The sequence below is a fragment of the Cherax quadricarinatus genome, chromosome 80, assembly GCF_038502225.1.
Source record: "Cherax quadricarinatus isolate ZL_2023a chromosome 80, ASM3850222v1, whole genome shotgun sequence".
NCBI lineage: Eukaryota > Metazoa > Arthropoda > Malacostraca > Decapoda > Parastacidae > Cherax > Cherax quadricarinatus.
The window spans coordinates 8813068-8827689 of NC_091371.1; the positions used below are offsets into that span (position 1 = coordinate 8813068).

The window sequence follows — 14622 nt, forward strand, 5'->3', positions numbered from 1 at the left end:
TTGCGAAGGGGCCCCCATAACAGATTAAGCTCCGGGGCCCCGAAAATGTAGCTCCGCTACTGCATAGGGAAGAGAGAAGGTTATGACCCCCTCACCTTCGTGTGTCAGTGTGACTTGTAAATGGTTTTAGTCGCAGCGAAGCGTTGTCATAAGCTTCTGTGTGCGGGTTATTTTTGTAACATTCTCCTAACAATGCAAGCACAGTGTAAATCTTTTTTCGCGTAAAGACGCTGGGACGCTAGAACACAGTTGGGACGCTAGAACACATCTGGGACGCTAGAACACAGCTGGGACGCAAAAACAGATGGGACGCTAGAACACAGCTGGGACGCTAGAACAGCTGGGACGCTAAAACACAGATGGGACGCTAGAACACAGATGGGACGCTAATTTGTAAAAAAAAAAAAACGGTGTTACCATTACAACAGGTGGGAACACAAGAAAAATTGCCCAATTATATCGAACTGCCTTAAATTACTTACTAAAAAATTCTTATAAATTGCCCATGTTGATTCCAAAAACTTCTGCAACCCATCTATTATCAAAATTTCTTTGAATTTAGCAATTATTAATAAAACGAGTTCATGCTACTGGCAAACGTTTGTCATTTGCTTCGCCAATTCTGATGGCGAAAACTGATGTAAAGAGAATCCAATAGCAATGCACAATTGTTTTTTAATTTGCTGGGAGTTTTGGACTAGTCTGTGGCAAATCCTTTTGTTGTTGTCACTTCTGGTGTAACCAACAGCAATATATGCAATTGGCCTGCCAGAAAGGGATCGAATCCTACGCATCTTGGGTTTTCAGATGCTGTGAAGCAAAAGGGGATCGAAGTCTGTTTGCAGACGATGCAAAGCGACTAGCAAAGAGACGAAGATGGAAATACAGGCACTAGTAGGGGAATTTAAAATGCAAATGGGTTTAGGGTTTCGTGTATGACGGTAATTAATGAGTAGAACGAGGCGAAAATGTAAGGCGAAGATGTGGTGGAAAGAGCATATACACAGTTTGGAGAGAGGGTACGATCCTTTTCAAGAATGCAATATTTATTATATTCACTGGGAGTCGGAAAACCCGTATGGGTCATACAGAGCAAGGAGTGGCGGCGGCTCGATACTCCGTTCGCTATTCTAGTAACAAACTAAAAAAACTAGTACATCTAGGTGAGTACATCTAGGTGAGTACGTCTAGGTGAGTACGTCTAGGTGAGTACGTCTAGGTGAGTACACACTCGTACTCACGCATGCGTGTGCCTCCTCCGTACACTCATTAACATCACGATAAATACCTGCTTATGAAAATTATAGGGCCCAGAAATACGTTCATGGTAATCAAGTTTATTATACAGCAGTGTGTGGTGAGAGTTCCAGGAAGAGTGCGTGAGGTGGGTGAGTTACTGGTGACCAGAGTGCAACACCGAGAAAGTTATACAAGACTTGGTACACCACTGGCTTCCTCAAGTTATGACTTTGTAACCTGTTGGCTTCCATAAAGTGAGGAATGTGGAAGGTGGTGGGTTTGTCAAGTGGTGTGACGGGTTCGGCAAGTAACTGGACTCGGCAAATGAGTGGACTCGGCAAGTGACTGGAATCGGCAAGTGACTGGACTCGGCAAGTGACTGGACTCGGCAAGTGACTGGACTCGGCAAGTGACTGGACTCGGCAAGTGACTGGACTCGGCAAGTGACTGGACTCGGCAAGTGACTGGAATCGGCAAGTGACTGGAATCGGCAAGTGACTGGAATCGGCAAGTGACTGGAATCGGCAAGTGACTGGACTCGGCAAGTGACTGGACTCGGCAAGTGACTGGACTCGGCAAGTGACTGGAATCAGCAAGTGAATAGATTCGTTAAGTGATGGGTGTGTTATGTGGATTCATTAACTGGTTCGTTTTGTGGATTCGTTAAGTGACTCGTTCGTTTAGTGTTGGGTTCGCAAAGTTATAATCTCGCTCAGTGACATTTTCGTAGATCATTATATTATCACAATGCTTCGTCGAATTGATGACTAATATTCTAGTCATGGGGGAAGCGCTAAATCCGTAAAGTTCATACAACTCTTGTGGATATGGGAGGCAATCAAGTTTAATCCAATTAAAGGGAGAGACTTTTCCTGCCTGAGGTTTGAACCCTGAACCTTAAGTGATAAGAGCCGTGGAGTTCACCACTGAGCTACGGCAGTACCCGATGCTACGGCCGGCTCAGGACATATTCACCTGTCTTGGATGCCGGAGGATCGAGTCTTCTTCGTTACGAGAAAAGAAAGGATAGGATCAGTTGCAGGAACTGGGAATTCACTCCGAGCGAGGGAGGTCGTTAGCAAAAAACAGTAACAACAAAGACCTGGTAACGCCAGGATAACCCAAGAAAGCCAATCATTGTGGCTTTGCACTGGTTTTTTTTTGGGGGCGGGGGGAGGGGGGTAAGACTACTAATTCTCAGGATACTGTTGACAACTAGGCGCTAGGGACCTATATATCGGCCTAGATTTCGTCCCGGAACATTTCGGCTTTCAGACGAACGCCCTACCTCTGCGTAGGTACGCGAGTTAGTGGGGGGTGGGACGAGGTACTGGAAGAGTTACTCTTGCCGATACAGCAGCTCGTTACGGGTACGTGATGGGACGAAGAGTAGTGTAACTCGTCACCGGTGATAGGTGGGACGAGGTATGGCCAGGAAGGGGAGTTACGCTTGCGTATACGCCAGCTCGTGACCAGGTGCGATGGGGTGTGTGGTTGTCAGTGCTGGTCGCGCCACCACAACGTCCACACCAGCAACACCCAGTCATGTCTCCGCTCTCCCCAACTCCCCACTAGTGCCGCCCCTCACCTGCTGAGTGGGGCGCCCTTTTCCCTCGATTCCTCCCCTACTCTCCCCCTGTGTCCTCCCCCGTGGAACCCTGTGATGCCCCCGGGTACAGTGTCATAGGACCCCTGTGCAGACAGACCTGTAGCAGGGGTGTTCAGAGGCACGCGCGCGCTGTCTGCGTGTTGGTGGAACAACAGGTGGAGTTTAGGAAGGTGGCTGTGATGTGAGGCACCACTGGCACTGTAGCAGCAGCAGCCGCATGCTGCACCAGGCCCAGAACACCCTCGCTAGCAGTGTTAGGGCAGTGCCAGGTATTTCAGGCACTGGTGTTGCCTGTGACATAGAGGGACGTGGCGTAGGCCTTCACTATCATCCTGGAGTAGCCTCGCTCACACAGGGACCTGGTGTAGGCCTTTGGGGTCCCTTCTGAGTAGGCTGTTTCATACAGGAACGCTGTTTAGGCCTCCAGGATCTTCATGAGTAGGCTGGCTCGCGAAGAGACCTGGTCAAGGCCTCTAGAAATCATCCCAAATAAACTCGTTCACGCTGGCTCAACTCAAAGAGGCTCAGTGATCGACAGGTGTTGAAAATAATATATATTATTATATATACACAGAGCTCAAAGTGTTTTTTTTTTTTTTTTGTCACGCGGCAGTTCTCAATCCTCTCTACTCAGCCATCCCATCTTCAAAGACTGCTCGAAAACCAAAAAAGTATCGTAGCTGTGGGATTTGTGTGACCAACTTGCGATTCATCTAGTTTTTTACAGGCAGCAACGCAGAGCGAGCGATTCAGAGAGTTTTCGAGGATTACATTGACAGGAGTAAGTCTGAGAGGAGGAGCCTCAGATGCAAGGATGAGTTTCCTAAATTCCCTACAGCAGGTGGTAGCCGGCGTCACCAACACCCTCTCCCTCTCACCTAAGAGGTTCCCCTTCGGCAGGGAGAACAGCAGTGGTGGGGGAAGCAACGATATCACTACTGCCACCACCACTACTACCACCACTACCACCACTGCAGTGGGTGGGTATCACTACCACCACCGCCCAGGAGGCTCGCCCAATCCACGCCTGGGGCCGAGGTTGGTGCCCACGCCTGGGAGTGGGGTGGGGGCAGCACCACGCCCACAGGGGCGGGCCAAGAGCTTCATGAACCAGATGCTGCATCCTCCGCCTCCGCCCATGCAACAGCAGGTGGTGAAGAGGGAGAGGGAGCGGCGCCCCCTGCCAGTGCTACAGTGTGGCGATCGCTTCACCTACTGGCCAGAGTATGACCCCAGCCAGACCTGGTGAGTACCACGCCCACACTACCACCACGCCCTTATTACCACCACACCCACACTACCACCACACCCACTCTACCACCACGCCCACACTACCACCACGCCCACACTACCACCACGCCCACACTACCACCACGCCCACACTACCATCTAGGTCACTTTATAAATAGAAGTTTAATTATTTGAGAGATCTCTAAAATTATGATTAGAAAACGTACGTGTTGCATATTATTATTATTATTATTATTATTATTATTATTGTTATTATTGTTATTATTGTTATTATTGTTATTATTATTGTTATTATTATTATTATTATTATTGTTATTGTTATTGTTATTGTTATTGTTATTATTGTTATTATTATTATTATTATTATTATTATTATTATTATTATTATTATTGTTATTATTATTATTAATTACAAACTACGCACGACCACAAATTCATGTGTGTGTGTGTACTCACCTAGTTGTACTTACCTAGTTGAGGTTGCAGGGGTCGAGTCCTAGCTCCTGGCCCGCCTCTTCACTGGTTGCTACTAGGTCACTCTCCCTGAACCGTGAGCTTTATCATACCTCTGCTTAAAGCTATGTATGGATCCTGCCTCCACTACATCGCTTCCCATACTATTCCACTTACTGACTACTCTGTGGCTGAAGAAATACTTCCTAACATCCCTGTGATTCATCTGTGTCTTCAACTTCCAACTGTGTCCCCTTGTTGCTGTGTCCCATCTCTGGAACATCCTGTCTTTGTCCACCTTGTCAAATCCTCTCAGTATTTTGTATGTCGTTATCATGTCCCCCTATCTCTCCTGTCCTCTAGTGTCGTCAGGTTGATTTCCCTTAACCTCTCCTCGTAGGACATACCTCTTAGCTCTGGGACTAGTCTTGTGGCAAACCTTTGCACTTTCTCTAGTTTCTTTACGTGCTTGGCTAGGTGTGGGTTCCAAACTGGTGCCGCATACTCCATTATGGGCCTAACGTACACGGTGTACAGGGTCCTGAACGATTCCTTATTAAGATGTCGGAATGCTGTTCTGAGGTTTGCTAGGCGCCCATATGCTGCAGCAGTTATTTGGTTGATGTGCGCTTCAGGAGATGTGCCTGGTGTTATACTCATCCCAAGATCTTTTTCCTTGAGTGAGGTTTGTAGTCTCTGGCCCCCTAGACTGTACTCCGTCTGCAGTCTTCTTTGCTCTTCCCCAATCTTCATGACTGCACTTGGTGGGATTGAACTCCAGGAGCCAATTGCTGGACCAGGTCTGCAGCCTGTCCAGATCCCTTTGTAGTTCTGCCTGGTCTTCGATCGAATGAATTCTTCTCATCAACTTCACGTCATCTGCAAACAGGGACACCTCAGAGTTTATTCCTTCTGTCATGTCGTTCACAAATACCAGAAACAGCACTGGTCCTAGGACAGACCCCTGGAGGACCCCGCTGGTCACAGGTGCCCACTCTGACACCTCGCCACGTACCATGACTCGCTGCTGTCTTCCTGACAAGTATTCCCTGATCCATTGTCGTGCCTTCCCTGTTATCCCTGCTTGTACTCACCTAGTTGTACTCACCTAGTTGAGGTTGCAGGGGTCGAGTCCAAGCTCCTGGCCCCCGCCTCTTCACTGGTCGCTACTAGGTCACTCTCCCTGAACCATGAGCTTTATCGTACCTCTGCTTAAAGCTATGTATGGATCCTGACTCCACTACATCGCTTCCCAAACTATTCCACTTCCTGACTACTCTGTGGCTGAAGAAATACTTCCTAACATCCCTTTGATTCATCTGTGTCTTCAACTTCCAACTGTGTCCCCTTGTTGCTGTGTCCAATCTCTGGAACATCCTGTCTTTGTCCACCTTGTCAATTCCTCTCAGTATTTTGTAAGTCGTTATCATGTCCCCCCTATCTCTCCTGTCCTCCAGTGTCGTCAGGTTGATTTCCCTTAACCTCTCCTCGTAGGACATACCTCTTAGCTCTGGGACTAGTCTTGTTGCAAACCTTTGCACTTTCTCTAGTTTCTTCACGTGGTTGGCTAGGTGTGGGTTCCAAACTGGTGCCGCATACTCCAATATGGGCCTAACATACACGGTGTACAGGGTCCTGAATGATTCCTTATTAAGATATCGTGTGTGTGTGTGTGTGCACTCACTGATTTGTGTTGGTGGGGGTTGAGTTTCAGCTCCTGGCCCCTCCCCCTCTCTTAAGGTACTTGTTTCTGAATTGTTTAATTCTGAAATTTGTATCTATTTTTGAAACTGTGTATTTTTTCATCCAAGTCGTTCCACTTTCAACCAGCCTGAGCAAAGAAGAAAGTTCTTCCTAACATCTCTATGGCGATTCTTTGTCTAAAGGTGCTGCTGGTGTCCCCTTTATCCTCTCGTATGTTAACATTTATCATCTTTTCTTTCAAACACACACACACACACACACACACACACACACACACACACACACACACACACACACACACACACACAGGAGCTGAGTCTCGACCCCTGCAACTACAATTAGGTGAGTACACACACACACACACACACACACCACAAAACGTGACCTCTGAAAAGCAATGTTGACATGTAATTTGGAAGACTCCCAATTTGTTGATAGAAAGAAGATCGGGGGTGTTGCCCCCACGTTGGAGAATGGAGTTCTTAGTGTGTGTGTGTGTGTGTGTGTGTATGTGTATATACATGCAGAGAAAGATCGCAGTCAGCAGGACTCTAAGCCACGTCAGGGGAGGCTGGCAAGGTCCCCCAAGTAACTCTAGACCACTCGGCTACAGATGCCTCAAAACCTGGGCACCCTGGTTTACAAGCCATGTTTCTTTCCCATCCCGGCCGCACCAGTGGGCCCCATGCATGGCTTCAAACTATTTCATTTTCTTACTGTATCTTCTGAACCTTACATGCGATGTTTTATCAATGCTCCGCGCAGAAACAGGCGGGTACATGCAGGGAAAGATCGTAGTCAGCAGGACTCGAAGCCACGTCAGGGACCCTGGCAATCCTGTTGACAGCGATCTTTCTATGTATATACCCGCCTATATATATACAAATACTGAAAGGGATGTATATCTCTCCCTACAAATGCTATTGTTTTTTCAGAATAATGGCAATTAAAAGCCTGACTTGCCCAGACACACTAATTAGACGACAAACAACGTTAAATTGTAGCCGAGAGAGTATGTTACTGAAGAAATGTTTATGTTGGAAAACACAAGCGTCGTTGTTGACACGGAATGTTGAATGTGTTGAAAAACTGAGGGAATTATTTTTTAACTTTTGTTATACTGCCTCGGCTCATTTACAGGCCAAGAGCTACTATCCTGTCTCGGCTCATTTACAGGCCAAGAGCTGCTATCCTGCCTCGGCTCATTTACAGGCCAAGATATACTATCCTGTCTCGGCTCATTTACAGGCTAAGAGCTGCTATCCTGCCTCGGCTCATAGGCCAAGAGCTGCTATCCTGCCTCGGCTCATAGGCCAAGAGCTGCTATCCTGCCTCGGCTCATAGGCCAAGAGCTGCTATCCTGCCTCGGCTCATAGGCCAAGTGCTGCTATCCTGCCTCGGCTCATTTACAGGCTAAGAGCTGCTATCCTGCCTCGGCTCATTTACAGGCTAAGAGCTGCTATCCTGCCTCGGCTCATTTATAGGCCAAGAGCTACTATCCTGCCTCTGCTCATTTACAGGCCAAGAGCTGCTATCTTATATCAGTTCATTTACTGGCTAAGAACCACAATCCTGCCTTATTTACAGGTTAAGAGCAGTTATCCTATATACAAATAGGAGAGAGAAGCTCACGATGTTGTATCGGTTCAATTTGGACCATTTACAAAGTCACACTAACACAAAAGAGTGAGGGAGCCAGTATATATAGGCGGAGGGGTACAGGGGCGGGACCACGAGAGGAAGAGTAAGAAGTATTGGTAATGCCGGTAGTGGAAGTGATATTAGAAATAGCAGTAGTAGTCGTAGTAGAAAGTAGCGAGGGTAGTTTTAGTGCAGATTATTTGTGTGTTGTTCCAGTCACGGGATTGTCCTTCAGTTATCCTCAAATCCCAACGCTATTTAAGATTTACAAGCAATCCCAGGATGCTACCCACAACAGTCACACCCAGGTACCTACTTACTGCTAGGTGAACACGTTCCTGTTAACTGTTAGGTGAAGAGACATGTATTTATTGCTAGCTGAACAGAAGCAAAAGGTGGAAGGAGAGGTGCCCACACGTCTTGCCCTGCTCGGTAGTCAAACCCGGGTTCCTTCGGTTGCGAGCCGAGGTTGCTGGCACTGAGCCTCGGTGAGTTAGTGACTGAGTTTCTCTGTTGTTGCTTTTCTTATAAATCAATAAAAGCAACTTTTTCGCCATTTAATCAAGCTTCCAGCAACCAACAATGGAAAAAGTTGTTAGGGATAATTTGTCCTCCTGAAGAAGCAAGAAACTCGAGAGAGAGAGAGAGAGAGAGAGAGAGAGAGAGAGAGAGAGAGAGAGAGAGACAGTGTACTCACCTAGTTGTGGGGTTGCAGGGGTCGATCCACAACTAGGTGAGTACCCTCTCTTTCTCTCTCTCTCTCCCTTTCTCTCTCTCTCTCTCGAGCTTCTTGCGTGTGTGTGTGTACTCACCTAATTGTACTCACCTAATTGTGGTTGCAGGGGTCGAGACTCAGCTCCTGGCCCCGCCTCTTCACTGATCGCTACTAGGTCCTCTCTCTCTCTCTGCTTCCTGAGCTTTGTCATACCTCGTCTTAAAGCTATGTATGGTTCCTGCCTCCACTACATCACTTGCTAGGGTATTCCACTTCCTGTATGTGTGTGTGTGTGTGTGAGAGAGAGAGAGAGAGAGAGAGAGAGAGAGAGAGAGAGAGAGAGAGAGAGAGAGAGAGAGAGAGAGAGCGTGAGAGCTAGTGTGTGTGTGAGAGAGAGAGGCTTGATAAATCCGATGAGCGAAACGTACCCTGCAACAGATGTTTCAACAGTCACAGTTGTGTCCATTTACCCGCGTTAAACAGCTGTGTGTTGCTTTGATCTTCAAAGAAACAAGTGCCAACAGAGAAGTGTAAAGAATGGGGAAGGAGTGGAAAAGAAAAACGAGTGGGTGTTAAGGAGTATTGATAGCAGGCAAATAATGAGAGAAAACAAGATGTGTGGGAAAGGAGGTAATCAGTCCCTCAGTTGCAGAACTATTTACAGAAGACAGTAGGAGATAAGACAATCAGTCCCTCAGCATCTTAATCTCGATATATCAGACTAATCAATCTGCTACTAGGCTGAGGGACTGATTACCTTATCTCTAACACTTCTGTTGTCTCCTCTTCAACTGAAGAATCCTACTGAACAGGCGAAACACCTCGTCACACTTATCAGTGACGTGTCTTACACATCCACAACTCAGTGTTACGTATCCACTTCCTACCAAAACAGAAGCTACGGTACAACAGAAACGTTGTACCGCAGACAGCAAGAGATATTTTAAGTGTCTCTCGCCATGTCGACCACTTCCTCAGACTTCCGATTAACCTTAAAGACTCAATCCATGGTAGTCCTCAGTCTGTTTCAGTACTACCGTATTTTCCGGCATATAAGGCGCACGAGAAAAGTACATTAGTAATCATATTTCAAAGACTAATTGACCCTGATATTTTAGGCTGAAGTGTAACCCAAAGGCTACCCTTGACGCTGACCTTGAGCATATAAGGCGCAGGGTGATTTTCCAATACTTTTTTGTGGGGAAAATGCGTCTTATATGCCGGAAAATGCGGTATTTCCAATTTTGGTATAAATCTTGGTAATAGATACCAACAAATTTATTTAAAAAGAGACGTGAGCAAACACTAGGACATATTTGTTAGAAAACGTTTCGGTCCCTGGAGTGAAACGTTTTCTATATCCTAGTGTTAACTGATGTGTCCTTTTAAACTTCCAGTTATACGAGCTTCAGAATTTCAGGACATTTATAAAACACGAGACAAAATGTCCAAAATAAATGTAACCCGTGGAAACTGTTTTTTCCCAGGTAAATGATGACAACATTGATTTCTAAAATGCAAATTCAGATGAGCACATCAAGTCGTGAATCCTGAAACAGGACTACGTGAAACAAGCTGGGGAGCTGACAACTTACAGAGAACCTAGTGTAGAGTTCGACGGGAGTGAGCTGGGTCGGCCATGGAGTCACAAGTAGGTGGCAGACCTCACAGTCAACATGGAGACGGTCTCCACACTTATTAAGGTCTCAAATGAGACTCGTAGGCAGGCATACACTGCAGCAGACTCAGCCAGGAAGAAAGTGCCTCTCCCTGTGGGTCTCTGGGCTTAACTAAGGAATAACCACACAGGAGGAGCCAGGTAACAGTATACACACTGCCAGCCTCGCTAGTTAAGAGTGGGCTAACAGTAGTTTGGTACTGATACATCGCTCCGTTATTCTTACACATTAATAACTGATACCAAACCTTCATGATGCAATAATAATATCTTTATTTCTAAAAGTACATGTACAAGGGCCTAGCTGACATCAGTGACATACTACTATATAGAAAGCCCCTTGTTATGCTGAGAATTTCGGGCAAATTCGATCAATTTTGTCCCAGGATGCGACCCACACCAGTCGACTAACACTCTGCTGGCTGCGCCATTCTTGTAGGGTTGGGTGGTCCTGTGGTTTAAAGCGTCGTGTGGTTCTCGCTTACCAAGAGGCAGGCCAGTACAACATGGGTTCGAATCCTTGGCTAGCGCAGTGTTGTTATTGATATATATATATATATATATATATATATATATATATATATATATATATATATATATATATATTTATATATATTTATTTATTTATTATCACACTGGCCGATTCCCACCAAGGCAGGGTGGCCCGAAAAAGAAAAACTTTCACCATCATTCACTCCATCACTGTCTTGCCAGAAGGGTGCTTTACACTACAGTTTTTAAACTGCAACATTAACACCCCTCCTTCAGAGTGCAGGCACTGTACTTCCCATCTCCAGGACTCAAGTCCGGCCTGCCGGTTTCCCTGAACCCCTTCATAAATGTTACTTTGCTCACACTCCAACAGCACGTCAAGTATTAAAAACCATTTGTCTTCATTAACTCCTATCAAACACGCTCACGCATGCCTGCTGGAAGTCCAAGCCCCTCGCACATAAAACCTCCTTTACCCCCTCCTTCCAACCTTTCCTAGGCCGACCCCTACCCCGCCTTCCTTCCACTACAGACTGATACACTCTTGAAGTCATTCTGTTTCGCTCCATTCTCTCTACATGTCCGAACCACCTCAACAACCCTTCCTCAGCCCTCTGGACAACAGTTTTGGTAATCCCCCACCTCCTCCTAACTTCCAAACTACGAATTCTCTGCATTATATTCACATCACACATTGCCCTAAGACATGACATCTCCACTGCCTCCAGCCTTCTCCTCGTTGCAACATTCATCACCCATGCTTCACACCCATATAAGAGCGTTGGTAAAACTATACTCTCATACATTCCCCTCTTTGCCTCCAAGGACAAAGTTCTTTGTCTCCACAGACTCCTAAGTGCACAACTCACCCTTTTCCCCTCATCAATTCTATGATTCACCTCATCTTTCATAGACCCATCCGCTGACACGTCCACTCCCAAATATCTGAATACATTCACCTCCTCCATACTCTCTCCCTCCAATCTGATATTCAATCTTTCATCACCTAATCTTTTTGTTATCCTCATAACCTTACTCTTTCCTGTATTCACTTTTAATTTTCTTCTTTTGCATACCCTACCAAATTCATCCACCAATCTCTGCAACTTCTCTTCAGAATCTCCCCCACAGGGGTAGTTCAATGATAACTCTAGGCCTTTCGTGTTGCAATCAACACATCATCAGCAGCTAGAACGTTCCCCTGAACCAATCTGTTTAGACTTCCTATTTATTTTTTTCAATACTGCAAGCTCCTGGTGATGTATTGATTGCAACACGAAAGGCCTAGAGCTATCATTCAACTCCCCCCTGTGGTTGTTTATCATCTTTTATAGCTTGTTCGCGATTATTGCATATATATTCAACCTAGCTAATATATTGCATACAGACATTCGTGAGTTGTCTTCAAGCTGACATCATCCTGGCCACGAATGATGAAATACCCAGAGTAATTCACCCTACCAATATATAACAGTAATGGTGAAATTATGATAGCGATACGACACTCCCATTTTTTACTTATTCTCAGCAAAAATTCGTTGATAAGACCCCCGCCCCACTCTCTCACTGGCTCCCTTTCACACTCCCTCAGCACTCTCTTAACCTCTCTCTTACTCTCTCTCTCCATATACTCCGCCCCACGTAAATCATCCCAGAAAACGTCTAGTGAGTTAAATCTTTCTCCATTACCGCCTTGTTGCTTACAACACAAAAGTATACTGATGTATTTGTAAGGAGGGAGAGAGAGAGAGAGAGAGAGAGAGAGAGAGAGAGCGAGAGAGATCAGAGAGATATAATATCTCATCCCAGCGTCTTCGACACGACCTTGATAGATTTTCTTAAAGGCGAAGTGTTCCTCTAGTCTATGTGACATGTACACATGTACACCTCGTTTGTGCACATGTATGGATGCCTGTACATGTGGGTGGCTAAGTGGGTGTATGAGTGGGCTGCTGCGTGCGTGTAGGTGTAGAGAGGAGGGTGGGTGTACATGCGTACATGATGTGTACATGTGGATGAATGAGTCAGCAGCTGCTCCTGCTGACTCAACAAGTAGCAGCTGCTCCTGCTGACTCAACAAGTAGCAGCTGCTCCTGCTGACTCAACAAGTAGCAGCTGCTCCTGCTGACTCAACAAGTAGCAGCTGCTCCTGCTGACTCAACAAGTAGCAGCTGCTCCTGCTGACTCAACAAGTAGCAGCTGCTCCTGCTGACTCAACAAGTAGCAGCTGTTCCTGCTGACTCAACAAGTAGCAGCTGCTCCTGCTGACTCAACAGGTAGCAGCTGCTCCTGCTGACTCAACAGGTAGCAGCTGCTCCTGCTGACTCAACAAGTAGCAGGTGCTCCTGCTGACTCAACAAGTAGCAGCTGCTCCTGCTGACTCAACAAGTAGCAGCTGCTCCTGCTGACTCAACAAGTAGCAGCTCTAACTGCTGACTCAACAGGTAGCAGCTGCTCCTGCTGACTCTCAGCAAGTAGCAGCTGTTCCTGCTGACTCTCAGCAAGTAGCAGCTGCTCTTGATGACTCAACAAGTAGCAGCTGCTTCTGCTGACTCAACAGGTAGCAGCTGTTCCTGCTGACTCAACAAGTAGCAGCTCTTCCTGCTGACTCAACAAGTAGCAGCTGCTCCTGCTGACTCAACAGGCAGCAGTTGCTCCTGCTGACTCAACAAGTAGCAGCTCTTCCTGCTGACTCAACAAGTAGCAGCTCTTCCTGCTGACTCAACAAGCAGCAGCTGCTCCTGCTGACTCAACAAGTAGCAGCTGCTCCTGCTGACTCAACAAGTAGCAGCTCTTCCTGCTGACTCAACAAGTAGCAGCTGCTCCTGCTGACTCAACAAGTAGCAACTCTTCCTGCTGACTCAACAAGTTGCAGCTGCTCCTGCTGACTCAACAAGTATCAGCTGCTCCTGCTGACTCAACAAGTAGCAGCTGCTCCTGCTGACTCAACAAGTAGCAGCTGCTCCTGCTGACTCAAAAAGTAGCAGCTCCTGCTGACTCAACAAGTAGCAGCTCTTCCTGCTGACTCAACAAGTAGCAGCTCTTCCTGCTGACTCAACACGTAGCAGCTGCTCCTGCTGACTCAACACGTAGCAGCTGCTCCTGCTGACTCAACACGTAGCAGCTGCTCCTGCTGACTCAACAAGTAGCAGCTGCTCCTGCTGACTCAACAAGTAGCAGCTGCTCCTGCTGACTCAACAAGTAGCAGCTGCTCCTGCTGACTCAACAAGTAGCAGCTGCTCCTGCTGACTCAACAAGTAGCAGCTGTTCCTGCTGACTCAACAAGTAGCAGCTACTCCTGCTGACTCAACAGGTAGCAGCTGCTCCTGCTGACTCAACAGTTAGCAGCTGCTCCTGCTGACTCAACAGGTAGCAGCTGCTCCTGCTGACTCAACAGGTAGCAGCTGCTCCTTCTGACTCAACAAGTAGCAGCTCTTCCTGCTGACTCAACACGTAGCAGCTGCTCCTGCTGACTCAACAAGTAGCAGCTGCTCCTGCTGACTCAACAAGTAGCAGCTGCTCCTGCTGACTCAACAAGTAGCAGCTGTTCCTGCTGACTCAACAAGTAGCAGCTCCTGCTGACTCAACAGGTAGCAGCTGTTCCTGCTGACTCTCAGCAAGTAGCAGCTGCTCTTGATGACTCAACAAGTAGCAGCTGCTTCTGCTGACTCAACAGGTAGCAGCTGCTCCTGCTGTTTCAACAAGTAGCAGCTGCTCTTGCTGACTCAACAAGTAGCAGCTGCTCCTGCTGACTCAACAAGTAGCAGCTCCTGCTGACTCAACAAGTAGCAGCTGCTCCTGCTGATTAAAAAAGTAGCAGCTCCTGCTGACTCAACAAGT

The 14622-nt window shown here is 46.9% G+C and overlaps 1 protein-coding gene across 2 annotated transcripts in view; it reads left to right on the top strand.

Moving 5' to 3' along the window:
- Positions 1-2565: 2565 nt before the first annotated feature.
- unc-13-4A (BAI1 associated protein 3) overlaps positions 2566-14622 on the top strand; it is a 435667-nt gene continuing 423610 nt past the window's right edge. For both annotated transcript variants that reach the window (XM_070102093.1, XM_070102094.1), the window contains exon 1: positions 2566-4093. In XM_070102093.1, the coding sequence (XP_069958194.1) occupies positions 3663-4093 (431 nt within the window). In that variant the 5' untranslated portion in view covers positions 2566-3662. The remainder of the gene's footprint in view (positions 4094-14622) is intronic.